This window comes from Falco punctatus (assembly GCF_963210335.1).
Source record: "Falco punctatus genome assembly, chromosome: 6".
NCBI lineage: Eukaryota > Metazoa > Chordata > Aves > Falconiformes > Falconidae > Falco > Falco punctatus.
The window spans coordinates 27,958,243-27,984,411 of NC_137585.1; the positions used below are offsets into that span (position 1 = coordinate 27,958,243).

Here is a 26,169-nt window from a genome sequence, read left to right on the forward strand (position 1 = left end):
AAATCTGCTGTATGTTAGTCACTGAAACTTTGTGCTCTGTGGTACAGGACAAGACCAGTAATGATTTTTTAGATGCCATAAAAATATGTCATTTCACACTGACTAATTGAACTAGGCTTTCCTAGTAAAATTAAACCACTTTTTGGATAAAAGTCTAAGACTACACTGGCAATCTGAATTTTCTGTGGAAAGATGAAGTCTTCTGGAAACCTCCAAACTATAATTTTAGATTCCTTTAAACAGTCTGAAGATAAAAATGCAATTGCTGAAATACTTCAGCATCCATTCCATCCATGCAATTCCACTGAAGTGGAAAGAGCATTCAACAGCAAGGACCTCTTCTGAGGACTGCAGCTCAGGCACAGCATTCTTCCTGTCTGACTGACCAAGAACTAGTCTAATTTGCAGAAACACTGTTGTTAAACTAAAACTTTGTGACCTGGATGATGTCCTTACATGATTACCACGTCATGTTCTTACCTGATTCCCTCCACTTTTTGGATTGACAAAAACCAGTAGTGGTTTCATGAGTGGAGAGGAGATAGGCTTTATCACAAATGGCCGACCTTTGTTATCCTGAGAAACAGAAGCAAAAAACAGCTTTAGTACAACCTATGTATGTTTCCCCGGCACACAACATGCAGGAGCCTCAACCTAGCTCTGACAAAACAACCTCAGGTACTTGAAATAGAACAGTCATGTTAACGTGGTGCTCAGCTGAGACAACTGAGTAAGAAAATAAGGGGGGGTGGGGAGGGAGGGGCTGGGAGGGAATCAATTCAGGCCAGCACAAAACCATTTTAGAATTTTACTCTATGTTATCCCCCCCCCAAAAAAAAAAAAAAAAAAAAAAAAAATCATTCACACAGCACTAATAACATGTCAGATAAAGTGCTATTTGTATTACAAACAATTTTCCAGTGGGAAATAGAATGAGATAAGCTACTTATTTCCTTAACCTAACAGACAAGTTGTATCAGGGCTTATTTGCTGATGATCTGCCCTCAAACTCTTGGCCTTACCATCCTCTCACCTTTGAACAAATGCCACAAGTCAAACATGACATGTCAATGAGAAAACTATTTGTCCCCCTACTCCCTATCCCTGCAGGACACCTGAGCGCCCAGTAGCGAGGGCTGTGACAGACACAGATTCAAGCTTCTGGCCTGCAGTTCTCCCAGCACTCCAGTGAGGACCTTAACGAGGAGCGCCCTGGCTATGCAGAGGCGAGTCTCCCCTCACCTCTCCCAAGAGACTGCTGTTCACCTATATAACTAATCCACTAGGCAAAGTCTGGAAAACAAGATCTTCTGTAAGCTACATGGTCATGGTAAATCAAGCCATCAGATCATCCGTTTTCTCTCTCTGTGTGGCCCAGTGTCAATTTTCCATACAGAGTACTCCTAATGTGAGATCGGCTGACGGAGACACCCTCAAACCGGACCAGACCCCTTGCATCAGTGCACTCACCATGGATTCCACAAGCCCAGTTTCACACCCCTGCTCTGCCTAGTAGAAACCAAGGGTCTGAGCTGAGTCTCTTACATCCCAAGGGAACACTGTTTCATTAGGCTGCCGGTCCTTCCAGAGTCTGCTATGTTGTTTCTTGAAAAAAATCAACTTGGCAAACAAAACTTCTCATACAAGTTTTATCAAAACTGCTCTTCTCTCACAGCAAATTCAATAGTGTGGAATTTTTCAGTGGAAAAAAAGAAATATTAAACACTGCAGTAACAAAATTAAACTTTGCAGTCTGCATTTAGACATTTAAATAAAAAGGAGGAGCCTGATTTCCAAAGCACTTGAATACTTACATCATTGCCTCTTTTGCTGGCTTTTCTTTTAAAAGACGTTCTCTTCTTTCGCCGTGTTGAAGTCTTTAACGAGTTCTACATCAAAAGAAAAAAGAATACATGAAAAGCAAAACAAAATTTAGAAGACAGGCCCAGACAGAGCCCCTTTACGAAGCTCTTCCATGCATGTCCACTTGGAGAATGATAAGAGTATCTGGCACATGCTCGAGATTTAAATTACATGCGCTGCATGCTTTACACTTCCACACCACCGTTTATGGAGAAAGCCACACACGGAGACCAGACTGGTGCTTTGGAACTGGAAACTTTCCCACGCTGTGAGGGGGGAAAAAGATCAGATGCTCCCATAGACTCACATAACACCACATGTTGTACCTGCCAACCCTCCCAATAGGGGTAGGAGACGCCCGTTTCCCCTTCGGGGCTCCAGTCTCCTGCCCAATCAGGCTCGTCTCCTGGTATGGAGACCACCTGCATAAAGATGTAATAAAAAACATGATAAATGAGATATTTTTCATGTTTTTTTTAGGAAAGAAAACAACAAGTTTTATCTCTGGCAACCATTATGACTCAACATAAGGTAGGCCACCATGTCGTATGATGCCGGCACTGTGGAGTCAGTTCCAGCCTACCAAGAAACTTGTGTAATCATCTGCTAAAAAACAAACTGAATTGTTAACATTTAAGGTTTGGGTGAGGGGGGTGTTTGTGGCGTTTTAGTTTGCTTTTTGTTTTGAAATGACAGTATCACTTAACTACATGAGAGAAAAAATATAAATGATAAAACTGCTTGTATTTTTGCAGAACCTATTAAAATAGAACTTACATCAAAGCTATTCTCCAGGCTGGCAATAGCCTTCTCAGTGATACTGAGCCAAAAGGTGTTCTGATGTAGTAAGAACAGTTCAAAAAGCAGAATTTTATTTTATCTTATAATTCGTTTAATTCAGTAACTTATGTCATACCTGCAGGAAACCCTAATCCTTTCCATAAGATTGAAATTTTGTATTATAGGAAATTCAGTAAATATTTTCTCAGTATTTCAACTTCTAGTCTAGCCATCACCAGGAAATAAAGTAGCACAGGGAATCAGAAGAAAGCTGATTGATTTTTGTATTTTTTTTTCTGGCTGCAAGAGGGAAAGGAAGATTCACTCAGCTCATCCAAAATTTCATTTCTGTCCTGACCTCATTCAGAAGCGTACCACTAATGAAAAAAGTCAATTACCAGAGATCATCAAATTTGTAAGCAGTGACATCTGTTCTTAATCCTGGTTGCTAACCAACATTAACAAGAGTAACTACTGGATTCTGTTTAATACCTAACAATCACTTCCAGAATTTCAAGACTTCAGTACAACATGCCAAATATGGAAGTTAATGTTTCCACATCTCCGGGAAGTTTAAAAAAAAAAAAAAAACAACAAACCTAACAGCTAACTGAAATACCTAAAGACACTGTCCTTTTTCACCCAGACCAAGAGAAGCCCTGCTGTAGAGCCCAAGGTCCCAAGCTTTTTGTTACTTCCCAACACTCCCTGAGGACCAGGATATAGTCATGTCTTTTTGCTTTCTGAAAATACTGAAGACAAGACAGCTCTGTAGAGCACTTAAAGTATAATCTAAAAGAACAAATGTCCTGTAAGAAACCACCTGAAGTGTTCATATTCTTACCTACTCTGATACAAAGTGATCCTGAAAGCACGATAAAGCACAAAGACTTCACTGACTACAGAAGTGCATTGGCAGTATCACCTGCATTGGCATTTCATTGCCCTACCTCAGTTATCAGACTGATGATTTACAAAAGTCTTTATGCCAATACAAAGGTACAGGACATTACTCTCAAAGCTGCCTCCTGTGGGGGCCTTAGCCTAGTTCCTGTGCCATTATCCGATGAAGAATTCTCCCTGGAGTAGGGCAAAACACAGGACAGAGAGGCGACCTAATCTATCCCCAGTTTTGCCGGCAGTCCGCTGAAAGGTCACAGGCATACCAAGCCTTTTCCCCATGCTTCAGCCTCTTCAGATGCAAAATTCAAAATACTTACCATGTCGGTAAAGAGCAGTGAATTCTTCTGTCAAATATTAGTCTGTAACTCAAGTTAGGTATTATACTAGGCAAGTACTTAACTGTACCTCTGGAAGAAGGGCTGTACTTTTTATTCTATCTCCACAATAGATGGACCTAAACTCGGTGAGGTTCTTCTGGAAAGAGCAAAGACTGTTCAGTAAAATCCCAACTAATTTTAAAAGAATGATTTAAAGAATGTTTAAATGTACTTGTCATTAGATCCCTCTAGAATGTATCTCTTTTCTTGCCAACAGGTAGGGTGGGAAGAGGCATACAGCTATACTAGAGAAACAGTTTTAGTCCATGCTGCCATTCATTATTATAAAAATTTTCGTTTCCACACTCAAAAAGGCACTAAAATATGCTAGGTCACAACTAACTGGTGGTTGGTTTTCTAACATGCCTACACCTATAGTGTTAAGAGAACCTAAAGATTTGCTATGATTGCAACCGTGTGTCCATAGCAGATGAAAGGCAACAAAAGCTGCTTAAACATATGCAGATCTTCTTTGCAAACATGCAGAAGAATAACAGCCAAGAGTAATCATCAGTCTTTGCACACTGACGTGAAGAAATAGATGCATACTACCTTGTCCACATAACAAGGTGATAAGTATTTATAAGCATATAGCATTATTCAGCAAAGTATGCGATAGCAAAGCATACCTTTAGATAGGCACCATATGTAAATCCTAACTTGTCTCTAGAGAGGGAACCTCTCCTTTGTGGATGTCAGTTTGGCCATCCTCAAAAAGAGATTTTTGGTATTATTGAACAGTCAGTATATAGTTCTCAGCAAGCTTAGTAAGATGAACAGAAGAACTGGAGTCCTTTTTGTATGGTGTGTTAGTCTGTGGCCCTTACACCACCTATCTCAGTGGACCCTTTCAACCTTTCCTTTTACAACATTTCAGCCTTCATTTTCAAAGGCTGTTAAGCATGCTGGGCTTCAAATCACCTAAGTAATGAATAGCCTCTGGGAAGGTTAATCTTGACCATTTTCTGGTTGTTCACAACCCCCCCGCAACAGACAAGCCAGTTGCACTCAGCAATTGTGGAAACTAAGAAATAAACCCAGAAATATAAATATTTGCTATCACTTCTCCAAGGTCCTCAACGGAGAAGGAGAAAACACCATGTTTACTCACCTTGAACAGAAAAATTTTACAGTTACTGCCTTTGCCTTCCCAAACAGAAGACAGGACGAATCAGTAAGTACATGGGGCAGATCCTCCTTGTTATCTACTTTTGTCCCAGAACATAAGCATACAGCAAGTCCATTCCTAGAGCTAACACCAACTGAACTACCAAGCCTCACCTATAACAAAATACCACCAGTCAACAGCTTTCACAGACTAGGAGGCTGAATTGATTTGAACCCCAGGAAATCAGAGCTGGTATCAAAGTGCTGCTAACAGTAGAGAAACACTGGCAATCAGTAAAGAAGTTACAGAAGTGCCTCACATTATGAATAATATGGAATAGATATTGGGAGTTTTCCAATCATGTAAATGGGTCATTACATACAGGGCTACCACCAATTTCAAAGTTATTTGAACCATTCTGAATATTCTTCGTCTTGCAATTAATTGCTTGCAAGAAACAAAAGCTCCCCATTTAGAACATAGGTTGTCAGCAGAGATTTGTCCTTAACCAATTGCAGCACGATGCTTCACTATCACAACGGTGCTGGTAATCAGAGAGGGAGCATGCTCTTTATTCAAGCCCAATATTTGAAAGGTGGTGACCCACGTTGTACAAAATAAGCATGGAAAATCATTTTTGTAGCAATAAAACAATATCAGGGCAAGGTTTTGCTACAAAAAGCCATCTTATTTGCAACCAACAAACAGGATGAAGGCACCACTAAAATCAGTTTCATATGAATAAGGAATTCAGTTCAGGAGTTGCCTGCGACCAGTAAATAGTTAATTAGAGCTGAGGAAATATTTTTATAACTAAAAGGCTTCTAGCCAGATTTATTCTGATGGTGGAATATGTGAAAAACAGATTGCTGGTTACAAATTTATTTACAATGTGAATTTACAAAAATTTGTGAATATTGTGTTCATATTCTGTGGATCAAATGCAGTGAATATTTCATAGTGTTTACTAAACATTCATATAGGGTGAAGAGGGCCATAATACACAGAAGTAGAGCTGGCCAGAAACAGCAAGAGAGAAGAAAATATTTCCTAAAAGGAAAGTAATAAACAAGAAAACAAGACTTCTGCCAAAAATCTGAAAACACATCTGAAAGATGTGTCAGCATCTTCTACAGCAGTAAGGATGCATTCCCTAGAATTAATACTGCAATGGGTGCTGTTAAGAAGTTTCATGGAAATATGCCCATTGTCTGTGCTAAATATCATTTTGATCTATCAAATACCACACAAGTGCTGAAAATTAGCCAAGGAGATTAAGTCCCTGCCAGGGACTCAAACAGATTCTTCAACAAGAGAGGAAAAAAGATTTCTCTCAAGGAGGCTGGAGTAAAACTAACAGAGAAAGAATACTGTGGGGAAAAAATACAAGTGCCAAAGAAACCTTTTTTCTCAGAGTGAAGGTGGCTAGGAATCTTCCCTACTCTCTCTGGATGTAAAGGAGAAGTGGCAGCCCCTTCAGTCAACTTTTTGATTACTCTATGTGTACTTCCCCTTCCCTCCCCTGTCTTTAATATCTGCCTTGCTAGAAATGCTACTCATGCAGAAATCTGACAGTCATATCCCTAGACTGGAACTAAAAACTTAGCAGTGTCACAACTCGGGGTTTTTTTTCCAGTATCACAGGACTAATTTTGTCTTAGTGCCCTGCCTACAGCCAGAAAGCCCTGGGTCACTTCCCGAGGATGGGCACACTAAAGTTAAGAACCACACACCACTACTCTATAAAACCAGCATTCCTGTGAATGCGGGAAAATTACAAGAAAACATGACCAGGAAGTTTCAATATCCCAGACACTACTCAATTCAGGAAAAGAAAACCTTAATTTCAGTGCTTCAGAAATAACACTTCTCAGTATTCCTGACTCCCTGGTATGTTCAGTGTGTGTTTGTTTCTTTGAGTTCAACCTGGAGTGAAAACACCCTTTTCAAATACAAAAATACTTCTTGCATGAATCCCCTTACAATTTTTGGCCAGCTCTCTTTTGGACACCTCTTCTCCCTATTGTGTTCACTAGTGAATTATCCTCTCCAAGACACATCACATCCATAACAGCTCTGAAGTTTAATGCCCGTTACCTGCAATTAAATGAGCACGTAGGCTTACTGCTGACATTCAGCAAGCACTGATGTAAATAAGACACGATTGTTTGAATGTCTATTGATGACAAATTCAGAAGGATGCCAGTCCACAGTCAAATCTTACTGCAGTTTGAGGGAATGTTTTGAACAGTTTTTCCCTGTATTTGCTCAGCTCTATTTAATGAAACATGCTTCACTGCCTACAACATGGGATTTCTTGCAGTATGCTTGCTGAATTCACAGTTACAGGAACAAACCTGAGCTGGATTTGCTCAGAACAAGTCATGTTTGTTGCTAATTGTCCCAAACAGGGAAATCTACTGAAGGGCTGGATGGAGGGGCAGGAGGATACAGGTTCATAACCACTATGGATGTATGCTGGGTTTCAGGGATAGACAGGGTTGAACAAGCATGCCTCAGTGAAGGAGTACCAAGTGGCAAAGCCAGGTTGGCCCTGCGCAGCCATACAGCTTCAGAAACAGACATCAGCATGCAGTTACCTGAGGTTTCTTCACCTTAATGATCCAGGTGGGAGGCACAATGACAGCAGCGTGAGCCCCCAGGGAACATGGCTCCTCAATGTGATGTAGCATGAAACAGGTGACTTTGTTATGAAACTGCAAGACAGGAGAAGAGTAGAGTCAATAAGGAGGACAAGAAAGACAAAGGGGAAACGTGGAAAGCAGTAAGAGAGTGATGGTTCAAAAACTGGAGCAATGTTCCCAGCTCAACCATCTTCAGGTCCTTCAAACCGGGAGTCATATAACCAAAGATCACCTTCCCTAGCCATGCCTCCTTACAAAAAAACCCAACAAACCCACACTAAACAAACAAACAAAAACCAAACACCTCCCCCCCGCCCCCCCAAAAAATAAATCACTCCTACTTAAACACAGATCATAGATTTTGATGCAGCTGTATGTATTGGAAGCCCTTTTCCTGCCTGAGCTAGTATTGGCAGGCCATTGATGGGAGGTAGCCAGCAAATACATCGTGCAGCAAGACTCTTCACCTGGAGGACTCATCAGCCAGGTGGTTATGGTGTCTTTGAGCAAAGGGAACAGAAATGGCAAAACTGGAGGTGATTCACAGAGAGGGAGCTCTAAAAGCCAGGAAAAAAAGAAGTTGCTTGCAGTGTGACCACTCAGTGAAGCTGCTAGCAGTCTCCATGAGTATTGTTCACTTACCGCCAGCTTGCACCAGGAACAACTGATGGCCACAATCTCTTTACTATGGAAGGAGAATTTCTGCTGAAAGCCCTAGAATAAGAAAAAAAGATTAAACTCCTCCTCACTACCAGAAATTTACATATTTAAGTCTTGCCAGGTAACTGTGCTAGGCTAAATCAGTTCATTGAAGTCAGATTCATTGGTTCAGCCTCAAAGCTCTCAGGCACCAAACAGATTTTTGGGGGATAAAACAATGGCAGGGTTCATAGAGAAGGTTCGTTAACTGAGGCGTTTTCACACATACTTTTAAAAAACACTTTTCAAAAATTTTAAGCTTTTTCTTAGATTTTATGGTTAAAAACAATGGAGTAAAAAATAGAGAAGGGATGCCTATTTGAATGGATTTCTACAGAGCTAACATTCAGATTTTCTGTTGAACAAAACATTCTCTCATCGCGGTCTTGTTTGCTCTGAATATAAACAAGAATTTGAATTTTGCTTTTTTTTTTTTCCTTCATAAATACAGAGTGAAATCAACTACAATGTCTGTGTGGAAATGTTCTGATTGGGAAATTAAGTTTATTGTTTTATTGAGCTGACTTAGATTTAAATCTTTTTAGCACTGTCCAAAAAACCCAAGATGATCGGATTCAGATCAAACAGGTAAAAGAAAACATTTATTTTAAAGGGGAAAAAAGCTCACCATTACCAGAAAACATGAGAAGAGTCACATTTCTCACTCTAAATTATCTAAATCACTTCACTCTAAATTATAAGGCTGGAAAAGACCATTGGGTCATATGCACTCTTCTTGCATGTAACACAGGCAACAAATCCTAAATTACAGCCTAATAATTTGTGTTCAGTTAAAGCTTACTTTAGCTAGAGAAAGAATTGGTGTGGGTTGATGGCTACAGAGACGGAAAGTCTAGAACATCGTTGAACAGTTTGTCATAGTCACCTTCACTGCTTAAATTTCAGAGTTACTGATTTAGTAATATCTAACAGGACATAGCCTCACTGCTTCTATCATGAAGGTCCTTCTTATCCTAGCTGCTGTGGAAAGGAACAGGAAGACGGACACCTGCAAGAAAAACAAGCCTACTATTTTGCTCAGTGCAATGACAATGTCAAGCACACCAAGAAAGAGAATTAAATAAACAACCAAAAACCCATCCAGAGATGCAATGGTCTCGTTAAATGAGTGATTGAGCTACAATCTGTTGATACATAGTGGTTGAGGACAACCCTATCAATACACCGAAGAGGAGGAGGCTCTACCTGTCTGCCCACCATGCAAAGTGCACCTTGCAGTTGCTTTTTCAGGTGTCCCCACCACATATTCAAACCAGCTTGCCAGATGGACCACACCACCAACTAATACCTTCTCCTAATACCTCCGGTTCTACATTCAGAGAAATTCAAAGAGTAGATTCTTCATAATGATGGCGATCTGGCATATTCAGGCTTAGTTAACGGAGCATAGTCAAGTGGCTTCACAAAGACAAGCTGGCCAGCTCTAGTCTGTCATTCAGAGTGGGCACAAGAACAGAGAGACAGGTATGGAAAGAGTGCTAGAATGGAGGTCTGACACTGGACAAAGCATTCTATTCTCATTCAGTTATAATGAATTATAATAATCAGCGCTTCTCACTGTTTCTCACAAATCTCACTCCTTCCTGTCCCAAAGCATATTTCAAAAAAAAAAAAAAAAAAAAAATTCAGCCCTTCATGGGCATGAAATGTTTTGGTTTGTTCTACTTTGTAACAGCCACGGGAGAAATACTTCTCTCCCAAAACTTCAACTAATAAAACCCTAAAACTCAGTACATTAATTCCATAGCCCATCAGTCATGTATTTTAAACATAAGGACTGAGCAGCTTGCCTGGTTCTGGATGGCCCGTTTTTCATTTATTCAGTAAGCCATTGGCTTTTAGGGAGTCATTAGAGAAAAATGACACAGCAGTAAAAAAATTAATGATAAGTGGCAATAAAACTCCACTTTTCTTCCTCAAATTGCTTTACAATTGTGAACTAATTCTTCCCAAGGATACATGCTTGAGGTAAGACAGCAATTATTTGAAAAGTAGTTTTACAAACAAAGGATCTGATAAAATAAAGCAATGCACCACAGGTCACAGTGAGATTTAACAGTGACTATTGAATTGAAACACTGGACTCCCCCACACCTCATCAGAAATCATCTCTTCTGCTTTCTTTCAGTGAGAAGGAAAATTAAAATTCAGCTCTCGTTCCTGGGTCATGCAAGGAGGTCTTCTGCACAAATTCACAAATTTTTGTAGAGAAAATTAATTTCACCTTTTTTAGAATATCAGCCTAATAGTACCTAATTAGCCCTGATTCACTGGCACCTAATTCCTGTACAACACATAAAATTTCATGCTGTGAGCTGCTTCTGCAGAAATAAACAGTTGTGCATACCAAAGGAAATACACTGGGAGGAAAAGAGCACCTGAATCCCCAGCTTATGTTGGTGATTACAATCTGTTGAAATATCTGGATCAAAGTTCACATCAATATAGAAACCTGTGCACAGTTATATTCTCAGATGTATTTACCATTAAAGATTATTTCCATATCAGTGTTAGGGTTACTAATATTTTGTTTTGCATGTATTTTCCTATGATATTTATTTCCTTCTTAATGCTCTCAGAGATATTCCAGTGCAACATTACTGTAGGAGAGCCAGGTATTGTTACAACTCTGATACAAATGGCAACGGAAGCACTTGGATGATGATCTTTACTAAAATAAGAAAGAACTAGAATTGCCTTTTAAGTACTCAAAATTTTGATGCTACTATTATATGCAGGGAAAAGATACAGCTCTGCATCAAGCCACAGGCCTTTAAAGGAACCAGTAACAGAAAGACACTGTAGCTGCACACTGTGCGTGTGCAGTGGACACACTACTTTGGACACCACAGAAAGTAAAAAGAAATAAAGTGTCTGTTCAACATGATGGTCCAAGATGCATTCTCGGTCTCACAAAATCCCTAAGCCACTGTTAACTGGAAGTATATGAGGAAATGATCACTTTGCATTCATCCTTTAGCTTCTATCACTGCACACAGTCATGAACTGGATGCCAGGCCACATGGTCTGAACATTCTTACATTCTATTATGTAAATTAAAAAAATATTCTGGTTTCTTTAATAATCCTGGGTAACAAACAGCTAGAAGCTATAAAACTACACTTTTTTCTGCCTGCAAGAAAAAGAAATGAGTTCTTAAACATCATGAATGCTGTAGAGGCTGAAGTTTGGGAGCATTTATTTACCAACTCTTCCAACACAAGAGCTATAGAGCATTAGGAAAGACCTAGTAAGTGACATGTCTGAAACAACCAAAATGTTCTTACAGCATGTGGTTAAGTTTGGGAATTCCTTGCTAAAGATTGTTGTAAATGCTACAACTTTACAGGAACTCAAGGATCAACGAGATAAGATCACAGAAGAGAAAGTTATCATAGGTTATATTTCACAGCAGCATTCCTGGAAATTTATGAGACAGAAATTCTTAGAGGCCAGGAGACTGTTTTGGGAATGCATCACTAAACACCTCCCCCATCTTATAGTTTTCCATAAGAAGCCAGTGTTGAATACTGGGCTCAATGGTACTTCAGAGATGAGACTATGATAGAAAGATGGCCATAAGTTACAAAAAAACAGAATCATCACAGTGAGTAGACAGAAATAGATTGTTTGGTTCCACTGCACTCAGTAAGATTTTGAACAAGACTTTCCAGGCTCCCTTCCCTGGCAGCAATTTCTGCATATAGAACTTTTGCAGTACCTCTGTGAAATCACCTCTGGGAGAAGAGGAGAAAACTGAAGCCTAGATGAGACCATATAAACTGTATCTGCACTAACAAGTGGTAGCACAGGCTCTGTTGGTACTGAGGACACTATGCACAAGGATTTTCAGAGAATTTTACTTTGGATTAGCTGTAGTCTGGTGCTGTGGACTAAATGCCCTCTCTCTAGCTGCTGCAGAGTTAACTTTCAATTAAGTTCAGTCTAAAAGGAATTCTGTTCATCTTCTGCAAGACTGTCTCATGTATGAAACATGGTAAGTGATGACAATCAGGAAAATTCCTTCCAAACTGCACTTCTGATCTAAGGTGGAACACTGACATCTACCTCTGTGCTCCAGATGTCAGGAAGTGTCAGCTGTGGCACAGAAGGCACACAAAACATGAAGCCACAAAGCCATGCTAAGGATGGATGTTGGGGAACAGTAATGCCCTTCCGCTAGCTTATGATTTGAAGCATGAAATGGGTGTATCCTAAATACTCTTTACTCAAACTGTTATCAATGATCATTAAAACACTTAAAATACTGGATTAAATAATCCAGTTCCAGCCATGGGATAGGACTAATATTACAACAATGAGATCTATCAGAATCATTAGATATTCCATGAATACTACTTCCTGTTATTGTTTTAAATTTGCTACCATTCCATTTCAATGATAGCTCCCTTTTTCTTGCATGACATTACAATATAAAAGGTGGTTCTCACTCAGAGGAACAAAAAAAATGTAACAGTGGAACATGAGACAGACAAGTATTTTGCTGTAATGGGAGACTGCCTGGCCGATAAATATGAGATATTTTTATTTTTTTCCCTAAGCCCTTCTCTTTCTTGACAAAGACAAACTCTACTACAATACACTCCTGTTAATCTTAACTGCATATTTCTTCTTTAAGGGGAAAAATGTGATTTCCTCTGAAGTTCTTCATATCAGTCGGAGCTGACAGGCAAGTTAGGATGGACTGGTCATGTTGCCCACGTATGCATACCCCGCACAGGTTTTGATATGATAGGCAGGAAATACTCCCATTACAGAATAAACTCCTAATGCCTCTAGGGGAGATCCAGGCCAAAATGGCAGAGGAATGCAATATCACTGCAAAGTCATACCACAAAAAAGCTGTATGCAAAATGCCTTGCTGCACTGTTCCCATGCTACTTGCTATAAAAGGGCATCACATTTTTATTGCCTGACTTGATGCAGCTGGTGATCTACATCAGTATTCATCTACAAATCTGATTTTCCTCTGACTTAAGTGTTCTGCCATGGAGATGAGACACAGTCTTTCTTACTAGGCAAAAGTATATAGTGCTAGAGAAAGGATGTTAAACCCCTGTGTCAATTTAATTTTAGAATACCTTTCAACAGATTTCAGGGGTGCATAACACTTCAGAAGAAAGGTCTCCAGTAGCTAAGGTGGTACTTGCCCCTTTTTAGAGCTTTTACGAAATAAAATTTTACAATCTATGCAGGAGAGGAAATGTGAAACAGCCTCACAAATCTGAAAGTCTGCCAGGGCAAAAAAGAAAGCAACAGCCTTTCTTCTTCCAGAGGCCTGAAAAAATAGGCCATCACAATTTCATCACAGAGGACAGCACTACAAGAATGCCATAATGGCATAGGGTTAGCTTAATGAAGAAGGAAGCTCAAGGAGCCACAGCCTTCCTCCTCCTTACTTTTACCAGCCAGTGCAGCACAATGTCCCAGGACATGTAACGTGCTCATTCTTGCAGATGCTGCTGCTTTTTCCCTCATGGGAAGCAGGGCTGCTACCACTCAACACATCAGGCTTGTCTTCAGCCCTTAAGAAGCCAAATGTTTAGGACAGAAAAATTTCAGTGACTAAAAGGACCTACTGACTACCCTGAATTCTTAAGTGCCCATTATTGTGCTTGTGATGCCCTGGAAATCCTACCTTTCCACACTGCTTACATTTCCCCTCCTGCCTCCGCCTGTGCACCCAGTGATGTCGGACAAAGTTCTGCAAAAGAAGGACAAAAAGATAAGTTATAGAAAGCAACGACAGCTTGCACTCAGTGGTACCATCTGTGTGAAATTGCGTTACAGACACCAAAGGAAAGGTCCCTTCAGCCAATGTGATCATCTCTGGAGCAAAATGTAGTAGTGCCCACGGGAAACCCCTGACACAACCAAAACTGGAGAAGGAATAAGGATGAGATAGCGTTCTTTATCCATATTGAAATGCAGCCAGAACTACTCTCTCTGTACCCTTCTACAAAAAAAAGAAATTCATTACATGATGTGGAGATAATCATCACCTAAATACAGGGTATGGAAGTACCCAGACACTTCTGTGTTCAGCCACGATGCAGGGCCCTGCTCTATTCTGCTTGGAAATACAGCCTTGTAATGCAGGAGAAGGGAAGGAGGGGAGGAAGGAACAGTCACTGAAGCAGTCTTTTCTCCATGTTTGGGCCACTTACATCCTGGATGACAGCAAAAGGTAGGCAAGAGACAGGAGGGTGTGCAGGACTGCCGCCCCTGCTTCTGTACAGGCAAGGGTGTTAGAAGGGGTCTGCCAGTGCCATGATGTTATGCCAGCCAACACGGAACTGTCCATGTGGCAGGGAATTCGGCTGCCTCTGTTAAGAGCAAGCTGGCCACCAAATCAACTACAAAAGGTAAGAGGTGTTCTTGAAACACTGGTTTCTAACTATGCAAGACACATACATGAATATATCAGTAATAAGTATCCAGCACCTTCAAAGGAGCTCAATTCATACAGTAGCTGGATGCAAATCATAAGGGTTTTGAATGTTTAGTGGTTTTTTTTTTTTAATGTAAAAAACTTAGGACACTAGAGATACTTCTAGGAGAAAAAAAAAAGGAAGAAGCAAGTAGGAGAAGAGGGAAATAAAAAGCACTAGTTCAAAGGTCAGGAAGTAAAAAAAAGAAATGCTACTAAAAAAAGGCAAAATACAGTATAGCTGAATGAATGGGAAAAGAAACAACAAAGATGAAGTAGTTTCCATCAGTGCAAGTAATGGAGTGCTTCAGCTAGAATTCATTTTACATTTGTTTTGGGAGAAGAATGTGTTCCACTGGGAACCATGCTCTGTCTAAGACTCCTCTGAATCTAAAAGCACTGCTGCAGCTCCACACCAGGTAGATCAGCATACAAATCAAATGGAAAGCAATCATCATTTCTCCACTACTTACTTCTCTTGGAGATCTGGAGCCTCCTTCTCGGAAAGTCGGTTTGCAGCGAAAATTAATCTGGCATTAAAATAAAGCTGTTAGAACTGAAAGTGAGCTGAGAGATAATTTATTCCAGTATGTTGACCTAGGCAAGACTTCCAAAATATTTATTCTCTATTAAAATATTAGCTTCATTAGCTAAATAAAGTAACTTACCTGGATGCCAGAAAAATCTCTTTTCATATGCCATAATAACTCTTCTTGCTAGACCTCTACACAGCCTTCATCTTCACTAATGCTATTACTGCCTGCTCAGTTCAACTACTAAAACTGTCTCCTCCTTCCTTAGAAGGAAACCACTTTATCTGTTTTTTTTCTGAAGAGCATTTGCAACCAAAGTGGACTTAAGCTGAGGGCTCAAGAGTTAATAGGAGCTAAAAATATAACTCTGTAGAATCTTTTTGCACATCCCAGCTTTATGTCTTCATAAACAAAACCTGTGGAGAAGTCTTTAATGCACATTGATGAACTGTACAAATTACCCTAATTTTCTACCTTTTGCTTGGATCAGGCTGCTTTTATATCCACCTCTCCAGCCACAAACCATTTGGGGAGCATTGTACTGCTTCATGCAGTGGTATTGCCTTCTTCAAACGGGAAAGACGGAATGAGGACAACAGAAGCTTCCATGAACAGAAAACATTTTTAGGAATGTGAAGAGAAAAAGAATTTAACAAACAAGGGAGTCCTATAAATCTCTTGGTTTGTTTTTTGGTGGGTTTTGGGTTGGGTTTTTTTTGAGAAGAGAAAAATCAATAGAGTTAACAGCTGGAGGGGGCAGAAGGCAGAATGAAGAGAGAAAACATATACTGAAGAAGAGAGAGGCAAGGGAAAAGGCCAAAGGATATGTGAGGTAAGAATGTACTAAATGAAACAGATTCAAGCTTAAGTTCAAAGAATAAAACCCTTCAAAGAACAACACATTTAAGGATACTGCACAGCTATGTTTTGTTATGAAGGTAGAAGGATCAAGTTCCCTCCAAATTTAAATACAACTCTTCCCTTTCCCATATAAATGAGTCCTTTCCTCATTTAATAATGGCCTTCAAAATAATAGCTCAAGGAAAAACCACCACCAAAACAAAAAGTAAACAAAATACTTATTACTTAAGAAGAAACAAAGACTTAACATTAGTCTTCCTCCACTGTGCTTCACCTGAAATTGCAATTCATTGTTTCACTGCTGAGTCGTGGCAGGCTGGAAAGAGCCCCAGCTTACATTTATTTTACTTGCAACTTATACCTTTGCAGAGGGGGGCCAAGCACAAGACTTATGCATCACTTCTAAACTCCACAGGCTTTAAGAGGGATGCAGACTTTATAACAACCCTTTGCCAAGAGGTGAATTTCATGGCCTCCAGAACAGCATAAATAAGCTCAACAGAACGAGTTTTACCTAAGTGCTCATTTGCTCTGGCTGGCAATGCCACCAGCTCACTGGGCCATGGAGAGAGTCAGCACTACTGCTGATGAAGGAAGTCATGAAAAATTCACTTGTAACATTTTGTGCTGAAAGCATGTGGTAATGCTAATTTCACTGTGGGTAAAAGCATCGGGGGTGGAAATGGTACCTCTCCAACTCAGTATTACAGCAATCACTGTGACATTTGTCAACACAAGTCCAAATGCTTGGAAAGGAAAACATTCTTTCCAAAGGGTTGCTGCTATAAATTTGTTATGCATCAACTTCTTTTATGGAGAACAACATTGCAAAACATATAGGAGTGAAGATGAAGCTCTAGTGAAATCAGTGGGGAAATTCCCACTTACCTTTCTGGGTGGGATATATGTAAAGAAATAAAAGGGTGGGGGGAGATTTAACACACTACCAGTTAGACATAAGAAAGACAAATCAATGATGAGAAGACTGAAGTTACCAACAGATATTCTATAGGCACCTGGGCATGATGAGGGCTCCTTGAAGGAACTGAGAAGCAGATCAGGTCAGATGTTCACAGCTATAATGATATTATAAAGGAAAGTTTGATGTGTTCTATTTTAAGTACAAGAATTTCTGAAATCTTGAGGAGAAAACAATATAGTCTAGTAAATCCAGTGAAAAATGCTCATAGTAGCATCTTACATTACATTGCTTGTAATAAATACAGCTGTCATAATTTATCTTATGCTGGGTTTAGTTGAGGAATTTTGAAAGGCCTACTTTGCACATGCAGGATACTGCATTTTCCAGCTTCAGTTTTAAGTTTAGAATTCGAGGGAAATTATTTTTAAAATAAAAAATGTGAAAGCATTCCATATTTTTTTTTGTTGGTTTGGGTTTTATGGGCTTGGTTTGTTGTTTTTGTTTTTTGTTTAGTTTTTTTAATGGTTCACAGGGTTTGTACAAATCTATTTTAAATAAGTAAGCTGGAATTTTAAGGGTGGGGGTTTTTAAAAAATATATTGTTAAAACAGCTATGAAAACCTAATTTGGCATACGGTGCTTTCCAGACTGAAAGCTTAGTAAAGGAATTAATGAGTGTTGTCCACATCAGGCTCCAGAAGATGGCAATGTCTTACCTTCTCTAACTGCTCCATGCACGCGTTGTGGACCACAATCTTGCAGGCAGCACACTTCCTCCGCAGAGCAGATTTCTGCAAGAGGAAAGGGAGATGTGTGTGCATGGAGGTGCGCTGTTCCCAGCAGGAAAAAAGTTAGCTGTGAAACAGGAGACGGTTCGCTCCTTATGCAACATATATTTTTTTTTTTCCCCTCTCTTGGTGCTTTCAACTGTTCTGCATATTGAAAGAAGGTCTGAAGCTCTTCCAGTTAAGAATTAGACTTTGTGAAGAAGAGAGAGCCACAGTACTCCAGCTTGTGAACTAGAAGCAAACGGCTGTGTAGCAGGTAAGGCTGTTAACAGTGGAGATCATCACTCTAAAAGGGAGCAGCCTGCGAAGATGATGAGCAGGGCCAGTGAAAAGAGGAGAAAAAACATACATGCAAATCAGAAAACTCAGACCAGTTCAGAAGAGTATTGTCATTTCATGTTTATCAGATAACACTTAATTTGCTGGGGCTGACCATTGCCTTACAGAAAAATATTTTGGTACTTGGGTTGTTTAGCAGAAAATTACAACATTCTCACACAATGTTGTTAAATGCTTATGAAATATTACAGCAGGGACAAAATTCTCGATCTAATTAGGTTGGTTAGTTTTATTAATTTCAGTAGGGCTTTGAAATAATTTCCATTGAATCCCCTGAGCCAAAGCATATCAAAGGCAAGAGAATGTATCCAGCAGAAAGAGAGAGAAGGGGGGGGGGGGGGGGGGGGGGGGGGGGCATCCTTGCATATACTCAATGTAATAAACCAGATGGAATTAATTTTCATAGAAATTTAACTTAAAGACTTGTGCTTGAGGGATAGAAAATTTATAAACACACTACATGTTGAGATTTATTTGCTTCAGTTTTAGATTCAGTCTGTTCACGTTCATTTAAATTTCTAATAAATTATTTCTTTAGAATTTTCAGTATATTGTAAACAAACTCAAGAAGAAACAGGGAACAGCTTCAGCTCACATTGTAGAATAATTATTATAATTTTACTGCGTCTCATAATTATGAGTCTGAATTATCTAGGTACATCCTAACTGTATGTGTTCACATGTATGTGGAGTGCTGTTCTAATGCTTCACCTGAAGAATCATGAGACTATAACAATTAAGCTTTCATGTGTTTTGTGACTTGTTAACTTGAAGTAAGTTTTTAGTCTCTGTGTTTACGAAGAAGTGTGAAACTACATAAAGGAATTGATCCCTAAGATGAAAAACTGCAAAAAGCAAACAAAGGTAACACCTTGCAAGCAGCTATTCTTTTAATATCTTGCTTTTTAAGTTGTTCTTATTATTTTTGAATGCTGGTGGATTTATATTGAAAGGCTATTAAAAATTAAGACTATCTTTTCCATTGCTTCTAACTTCTCTGATTTATCATGAAATGTCAACTCCATACTCGAGAGATGAGTTAATGTTCTGTATAGGCTAACATTTTATGCAAAGTCTGTGCAGCTACAGCTTAATTATTTCTCACTACTTCTCCACTGAAAACATTTGATCTTAAATAGTCTGCATGTAAAAGAACTAAGGCAAAGAAAGACCAGGACAGGCACAGAAAGATGCAAAAGATCTTCGGAAGATCCAAACCGAAAAAGCATTAGCCTTTTGACAGATCAGGTTAAATTAACCACAACTAAAGTTAACTGGATTTTCATTTCCATCTCTAGTTCTTAAGCTAATGAAAACCTCATACACTGCAACACATTATAAACACAGATATCTCTTTCCCCAAAAGGGAACCAATATACTAGTACCTAAAAGTGAAAAGAACCTCAGTCAGGTCAAGTAAAGGCCAGGCAATTAAGAATCAAGCAACTTTAAACTCTGCTGATCCCTCAGCGTCTTCAGGCCCGCTGGCTGGAAAAGTTTGTCACCATGTAAGAGGTCTCCCAACATTCCCAGATACAGTATAAGTCAGTGGGTATAATTTACCAGCTACTGAAAACAGTCCAACACCTACAGAAACACACCTCTAAAGCTAAGACACAGTCTTGCAAACCACATGCAACATATTATATTACGTATTATGAAGTTTTTCAAATGTCTAAGAAGATGACAACAGTTGTACTGGGTCAGCCCAAAGGTCCACTCAGCCAAACAAATCCTGTCTCTGGTTTTTGCCAAAACCCAGTGCCTCAGAAGCAATACAAGTGCAGGGCAAACACTCAGTGACACTTCCCTTGAATATTACCCCGCAATCTGCAGTCTGTTACAGCTGGGACTTGGATACAGAACTTGTAAGCTGGCACAGACTTCCCAGGCTTGGCCTTAACATTAGATGCCACAAAGTTATCCATTTGCTTGAGAAATTATGGGCATGGATATTAAATTGGAGCTACAGAAAGCACTAGTATTTTAGATCAAAGCACCCCAAAACCGGGGGTGATTAGTGAGTCAAAATGCTTTAACTTGGATCAAACGATCTGAGCTGGATGGTTGGCTTGTTTACTAAAAGTAGAAAGGTGGTATCATGAAGAGTCAGAGGCAGTATTCACAAACATCCCAGAGAAGAGGGACTCCCTTTACACTTTGCAGTCAGAGGGCCAGGAAGCTCCCTTGATCATTGATTCAAAGCAAGGACTTGAACTCTCTCATCACGCTTCTTAATACCAAGGTGTTTGGTGGTTTGTTTGCGGTTTTTTCCTCTCTTCTGCTGAAGCAGTTTAACTGAAATACTAGGTGAGGAGTTGCTGAAGTAGACTAGATTTGTAACACTGACTCCTCAAAGAAGAGACACGCATGGGTTAGAGATCAATCCAATGAAACGTTTTCATACACAGCAGAAAAGCTTCAATAGGAAAAGGCAAACCCCGAATATTCTCAGACAGGACAAGGCAAACACTCAAACATAAGTGCACTCATTGCTGGTGAGTGCATTCAAGAATTTGGAAAATTCAGTTCAAATCCTTGCAGTGATTAAAATCACAAAAATTTGATCAGACTCCATTCTCAGAGACCCCAGCAAGTGAAATATTTGTGTATATAGATAAAAAGGTAATTTCTTTGAACATTTCTAAAATACCTCAATATTCTCACCTTTTTTCTCTTGCCATGTCAATAAAGCTGCTCATTACATCCATTCTCGCTGTGTAAATAATCTGGGTCACTCAAAATTTTCTGGGTTTTTTTTCCCCAAGCAACAGAGTCTTTAACCAGTAGACTTTTGCCCCTTTTTCCTTATGGAACACAGGCATCAACAACAGCAAACAAATAAAGCTCCCAAACATCTGAGCACTGTATCAGTCTGAAGTCAGGCTTGTTACCTCAGAAAGAGAGAAGGAAATCTCAAAATAACTCACTGAGAATTTGACTTGGCAGCTTTCCTCCCCCAGGTAGCAGAGGTCCCCAGAAACATTTGTCTCCAGCCACAGATGCTCTCCATTCACAGCATTTTCCTAGAAAAAGATGATTGTTCATCTGGTTTGTGATATATGTGAGTATACAGAAAGACAGATCTGATTTTCACCACAAATTTAGAAAAAGAAAAAAAAAAACCCACACAAAAACACAAAAACCAATCATCATACAATCATGTGTTGTTCTGTTTTTTTTACAACACAAAGCCAAAAGAGTATTTCTCTGTCTTACCACCCCTGCTTAAAGGATGCTGATGATACAATGAACTGTCACCAATCACACCTGAAGTATTTTTGTGCACAGTTCAGTGAAACTTTGCCCACATTTTTTGCACATGCTGCACTGTTTGACTGGGACCCTAGATTTCGTAAGCATATGATAGTACACAAAAATTAAAGAAACAGAAAATCAGGAGAGGTGAAACAAAACCATGACTACTGAACTTTCAGTTGGAGAAGCCCAAAAATTTGAGAACAAGGCTCAGAAGTACAAAATAACATACTGACATTAGGACTTTAGGCTCTAGGATAATAAGATAGACAAGGAAAAACGCTTTAAGATGGCTGCATCGACACTGTATGAAAACATCAAGCAAACATGAAGTGGCCAGGAGAGACCAGATTTTAATTTTATACCTGAAAGAATGATACATTCAACTGAGAACACTCAGAAAAAAAGTTTACCTAGCACACTGACCATTAGTAGTGATTAACAGGGTAACACCTGATTTTTCTTTGACAGTCTCATTTGACTAAATCTGTACTTTAATTCTTAAAAATTCTTGTTCTGAGGGAATTTGGTTGTAGAAAGACTTCAGTTTTAACTTGACTGTAATCCTGGCTCAATTAAAAAAATCTAAGAACTCTACTGTACACTATTTGAGCAAACTGAATAAACAGGATTTCTGTTCAGCCAGAATTAGAGCATGATGGAAAATGCTTTGACAGTCTCTGACATTTGGTTCCCACACTGCAGAAGTCACAAATGATGACGCTTACCAAACAGATGGCGTCCAACAGCAGGATGCTCTGAAATAGCCATCTCGGTTAAAATAATTTATTTAAAATACCACTGACAGTTTCCAAGTGATGAAATGAGAAAGCTTCTCTTGCCATGCAGATTTCTTAGGTAATGCAGAGAAGCAGAAGTGGCAAAATCCTTTGCCTTCTGGACTACGAGTGCATACACAATAGACAAGACCTACACAAGTCTGCACATGGTGCCTACCAGAACTCTGGTGTTTACTTCAAATTAACCAAGAGGATGGGAACATTACTGTGTTTTTTCTGGTAGGAAGTCTACCTGTCCATAGGTCATCTGACTTCATCAGAAATGCTCTCATTCATGTCAGACTCAGTATTTTCCCTCGGCACAAGGGGCTGGATGAGACTGATACTTGGATTCCAGTCTACTGCAATTACACCCTGATTAATCTTCATTTAGTGGCACACTGTTCTGTACCTCCGTTTCCTCTCATCCTTTTGTCTGCCTGTCCACCTGAGCTGTAGAATCCTCAGGACAGAGATTTTCCTGAACTGTACAGGTCAGCGCACAATAGTTTAGGTGAGGCTTTTCAGCACTTTGATAATGTAAAATAGCTTTTAAGGACTTGAACTAGCTTAAGAAATTCTTCAGGCCTTACTCAGATGGTAAATTACGCAGATTGTAAATTCCTTCCCTTCAAGTTTATCCTCATGTTAAAGCAATTTTCCCTGGCAAAAACTGTATCAGTTGTACAGCGTTTCATGGAAGCCTAGTGACACCATACTAATAAAACTACGATGCTCACAGTACTGCTCAATATATTAACTTCTTGTCTAGTTTATGAGAAGCCAGACAAGAAGACCAAAGCAGGAAGATATGGGCTCTACCAAAGAATGTTTGACCTGAGCACATTCTCTGATGACGTAGCAGTGCAAACTCGACATTATAACCCAGAGCAAAATTTTATGGATTACAAAAGATGTTTAGGAAAGATCGACTATGAAAGCTGAGTAAGTAAGCACACAGCCCCTGAGACATCATTTATAATGAGGAATCAAAGTTATATTAAAAAATAGATTAAACAGCCCTTCAATCAGGCCATGTCCACATAACTTGCCATCCAGGATTTCTAAAGATAAAGTGGACCATGTCCATAAACTAGTTTAGACCAATTGAGTATGTTCTCCATTTTTCCAGACTGTGTCACAGATTCACATGTCTAACTTTACATCACAGTAGAAATAAAATCAGTAAGCAGTCTACAAAGATGACCTATGTAGTTCATGCTATGATAGACTTCTGACAAGACTAGATAATAAAAATGTAAATAAGTCAATCTGGTATAAGTGGCACACCTCCAGATACCTACTGCCACAAACAATTTCACAGCACTGTGTGTGAAAACTCACAATTTCAATTCCAGCAAATTGACATTTGAAAAATCTTCTTTCATCCTGAATCAGAGCAAATTGCTGAGACATCCCAGGATGAAATGCCCTCCCTCAAAAAGCTTTGCCTGTCGATTACTCTGCCTCAAAATAAGATCAAAAGGAAATATTTGAACTTCACTGTTCTAAATTTTACAGAGCACTATCATTTATATGATGTGACATTCTGTTGCCACTTAAGCAAATCAAGATGATATAGTCAAAGGAAAATGCTGTGACCTTTACCAAGCCAAATTTTTCATTCAATTCCAACAGAAAATTTTGACAAAAATCAATGTATTTCTATGAAAAATTTTTACTTCAGAAAAATCAGTGTTTCCTACTCCATCTACCAACACAAACTGACAGAGGTCACTCAGATCACCTCTAGTATGAGCTCCCATTTAACACAAAACTAGAGCACAGTAAAAGCTACATCAACATGTGTATATTTTGACACAGGTATTTTTCCACAAGAGCTTTGAATTCAGCAACCTTTTCATAATTTGCCAGTTTGGTCTATATTGCACTTGATGTCTTTATGTTAGCTTTAGGAGTAAATTGCTACTTAAGAGGCAACCGTCCTCTTTCTGTCCCTGACCCCTTAGACCCCCGTCTCACGCTCTTGCCATTTTCCTCGTGACTGATCTAGTAGCTGTGAAGCAACACATGAATCAGTTGATCTGATGGAAAAAACCCAGACAACTTACCTAGCAAATCAGCTAGGCAAAATTACTTGCCCTGTGACCACATAACTGCTGGATCTCACACAAGCCGTGGTGGGTTAAAGGTGGGTTCAGTGGGGCTGATGCTTTTGGTACCCACTCAGCGTTAAACCAGCTCAGCTGATCTGTCAAATCATGCTTTTAGTCTGACATGCTCTGCTTTGACTTACTGTATAGAAAAGGGATACTGCCCATCATCGTGGATATAACAACAATTACTGTAGCCCAATATCCTGCAGTTAAAGAATGAACTTGGAACTTTGTTTCCTCTCCTGGCTTCCCTGCCCTTGCAAGTGTGTGAACTCCATGTCCTGTGAAGAGACAGAGCCCCTGCTCACTGAAGTGGAGGCAGCAGTGCTTTCCTGGCAGATGCAGCCTGCCTCACAGGGGACACATGAACTCAATATGCTCTCCCAGATGGAGACCTCCCATTTGATTGCTCCTGATCCATTACCACCTTAATAGCAAACAATTCCAGTATTTCAAATATTCCTTGCATATGAAACAAAAAACTAAATACAATGCACACACACCCCCAAAGTGAAAAAGAAATAGGAATTCAAGGACTAGGAGTCTGGGAACAATGTAATTGCATGTGCGTGATCATAACTTGCTGTGCATATTTCACTAATTCAACTGGGTTTCTTCTAAGTGCCCAGCACAGTTAAATAACAGAGCATGCGTTACCACCATTCTAAAGCCCTTAAATATCCCCATACCTCACTGTTCGTCAAGCTGCAGTCAGAATGGTTCCAAAAGCAATGCAGATAAACCCGAGTAATTTAATTTGCCATGTTAAGCAGCTATAGACATTCAGCCAAACAAATATACCAGTCAGCTCAACTTTTTAGTTCAAAGGAATCGTAACTCCAATTCTAACGGGAGGAATGGAGCTCTCCTCTCCTCCACTCCTGCCGTGACTAGCATGCTGCAATAAATTATGTAAGGCAGATTTCTAAAATAAGCCATTAAGAAATTTTTCCCTTTGTTAACACTCCAGTAAGAAAGATTAATCTTCTTAAAAATATACGTTTACCTGATAAACTTACGATTAGTCTAAATTCAGTGTTCAAGCAATCTAAATCTAATTAAACATATTTGTAAGCAAAAATTATTAGCTTTAGCCCTTTTCTTTATGAGGTCCCTATCAAGCAGAAACGAGTTTGTTTGGATGTCTTTTTCCCAAATGTCTTTCATGTTTAGCTTGTGTTTTACCCTTAACTCTGAAATTCCAGAGTCTGTAATGTTTATATAATAGCAATGTCCCAAATGGTTTTCTGTTGATATATATTCTCAAGGTTAACTCCACCTTAGCACATTTTATTTTGGGAATATTCTAAATGAAGTCACCTTTTCTTTAATTATTATAAATGTAATATATGGACATAAAACAAAACATCACAGAAATACAGTATTGCATCATTACTTAAAAAACTTGAAGATAAGTAGAGTCCAACTTTCAGAATTACTTTTGGGCGTTCAGCTTCTAGTTCTAGGTTCACCATATTCTCTAGCTTTTTCTGCCATTCTCCTTTCCCCCACCATGCTTTTCAACATCCCTGCATCAGTTACCTAGTCCTGTATCCTCTGCTGAGCTTTTAAGATTCTTGTCACCATCATCTGAAAGATCATCTGTATGCAGAAGCAGAAAAACAACAATTGTCTTCATGGAGGAGCAACGTCCAGATGCTATCAACAGAGATGATTATTCCCTATGTTCCCATGAACTATTATTTTGGCTGACAACTTAACTTC

At 39.3% G+C, this 26,169-nt stretch overlaps 1 protein-coding gene and 1 long non-coding RNA gene across 14 annotated transcripts in view; one reads left to right on the top strand and one right to left on the bottom strand.

Moving 5' to 3' along the window:
- Positions 1 to 26,169, bottom strand: part of DGKI (diacylglycerol kinase iota) — a 252,712-nt gene that overhangs the window by 127,691 nt on the left and 98,852 nt on the right. For 9 of the 13 annotated variants that reach the window (XM_080390859.1, XM_080390858.1, XM_080390857.1 and 6 more), the window contains 8 exons: positions 21,221 to 21,316; positions 17,880 to 17,954; positions 15,321 to 15,377; positions 14,056 to 14,121; positions 8,319 to 8,390; positions 7,632 to 7,748; positions 1,815 to 1,889; positions 481 to 576 (listed from right to left, as the gene is read on the bottom strand). In XM_080390859.1, coding sequence (XP_080246985.1) covers positions 481 to 576; positions 1,815 to 1,889; positions 7,632 to 7,748; positions 8,319 to 8,390; positions 14,056 to 14,121; positions 15,321 to 15,377; positions 17,880 to 17,954; positions 21,221 to 21,316 — 654 coding nt within the window. Of the gene's footprint in view, positions 1 to 480; positions 577 to 1,814; positions 1,890 to 2,189; positions 2,286 to 7,631; positions 7,749 to 8,318; positions 8,391 to 14,055; positions 14,122 to 15,320; positions 15,378 to 15,515; positions 15,592 to 17,879; positions 17,955 to 21,220; positions 21,317 to 26,169 lie in introns of those variants that run through there. The other 4 variants (XM_080390854.1, XM_080390853.1, XM_080390855.1 and 1 more) reach the window with 2 other exon arrangements.
- LOC308065195 overlaps positions 18,086 to 26,169 on the top strand; it is a 42,495-nt gene continuing 34,411 nt past the window's right edge. Inside the window, exon 1 of the long non-coding RNA XR_013928706.1 lies at positions 18,086 to 18,207. This is a non-coding gene — a long non-coding RNA (uncharacterized lncRNA). The remainder of the gene's footprint in view (positions 18,208 to 26,169) is intronic.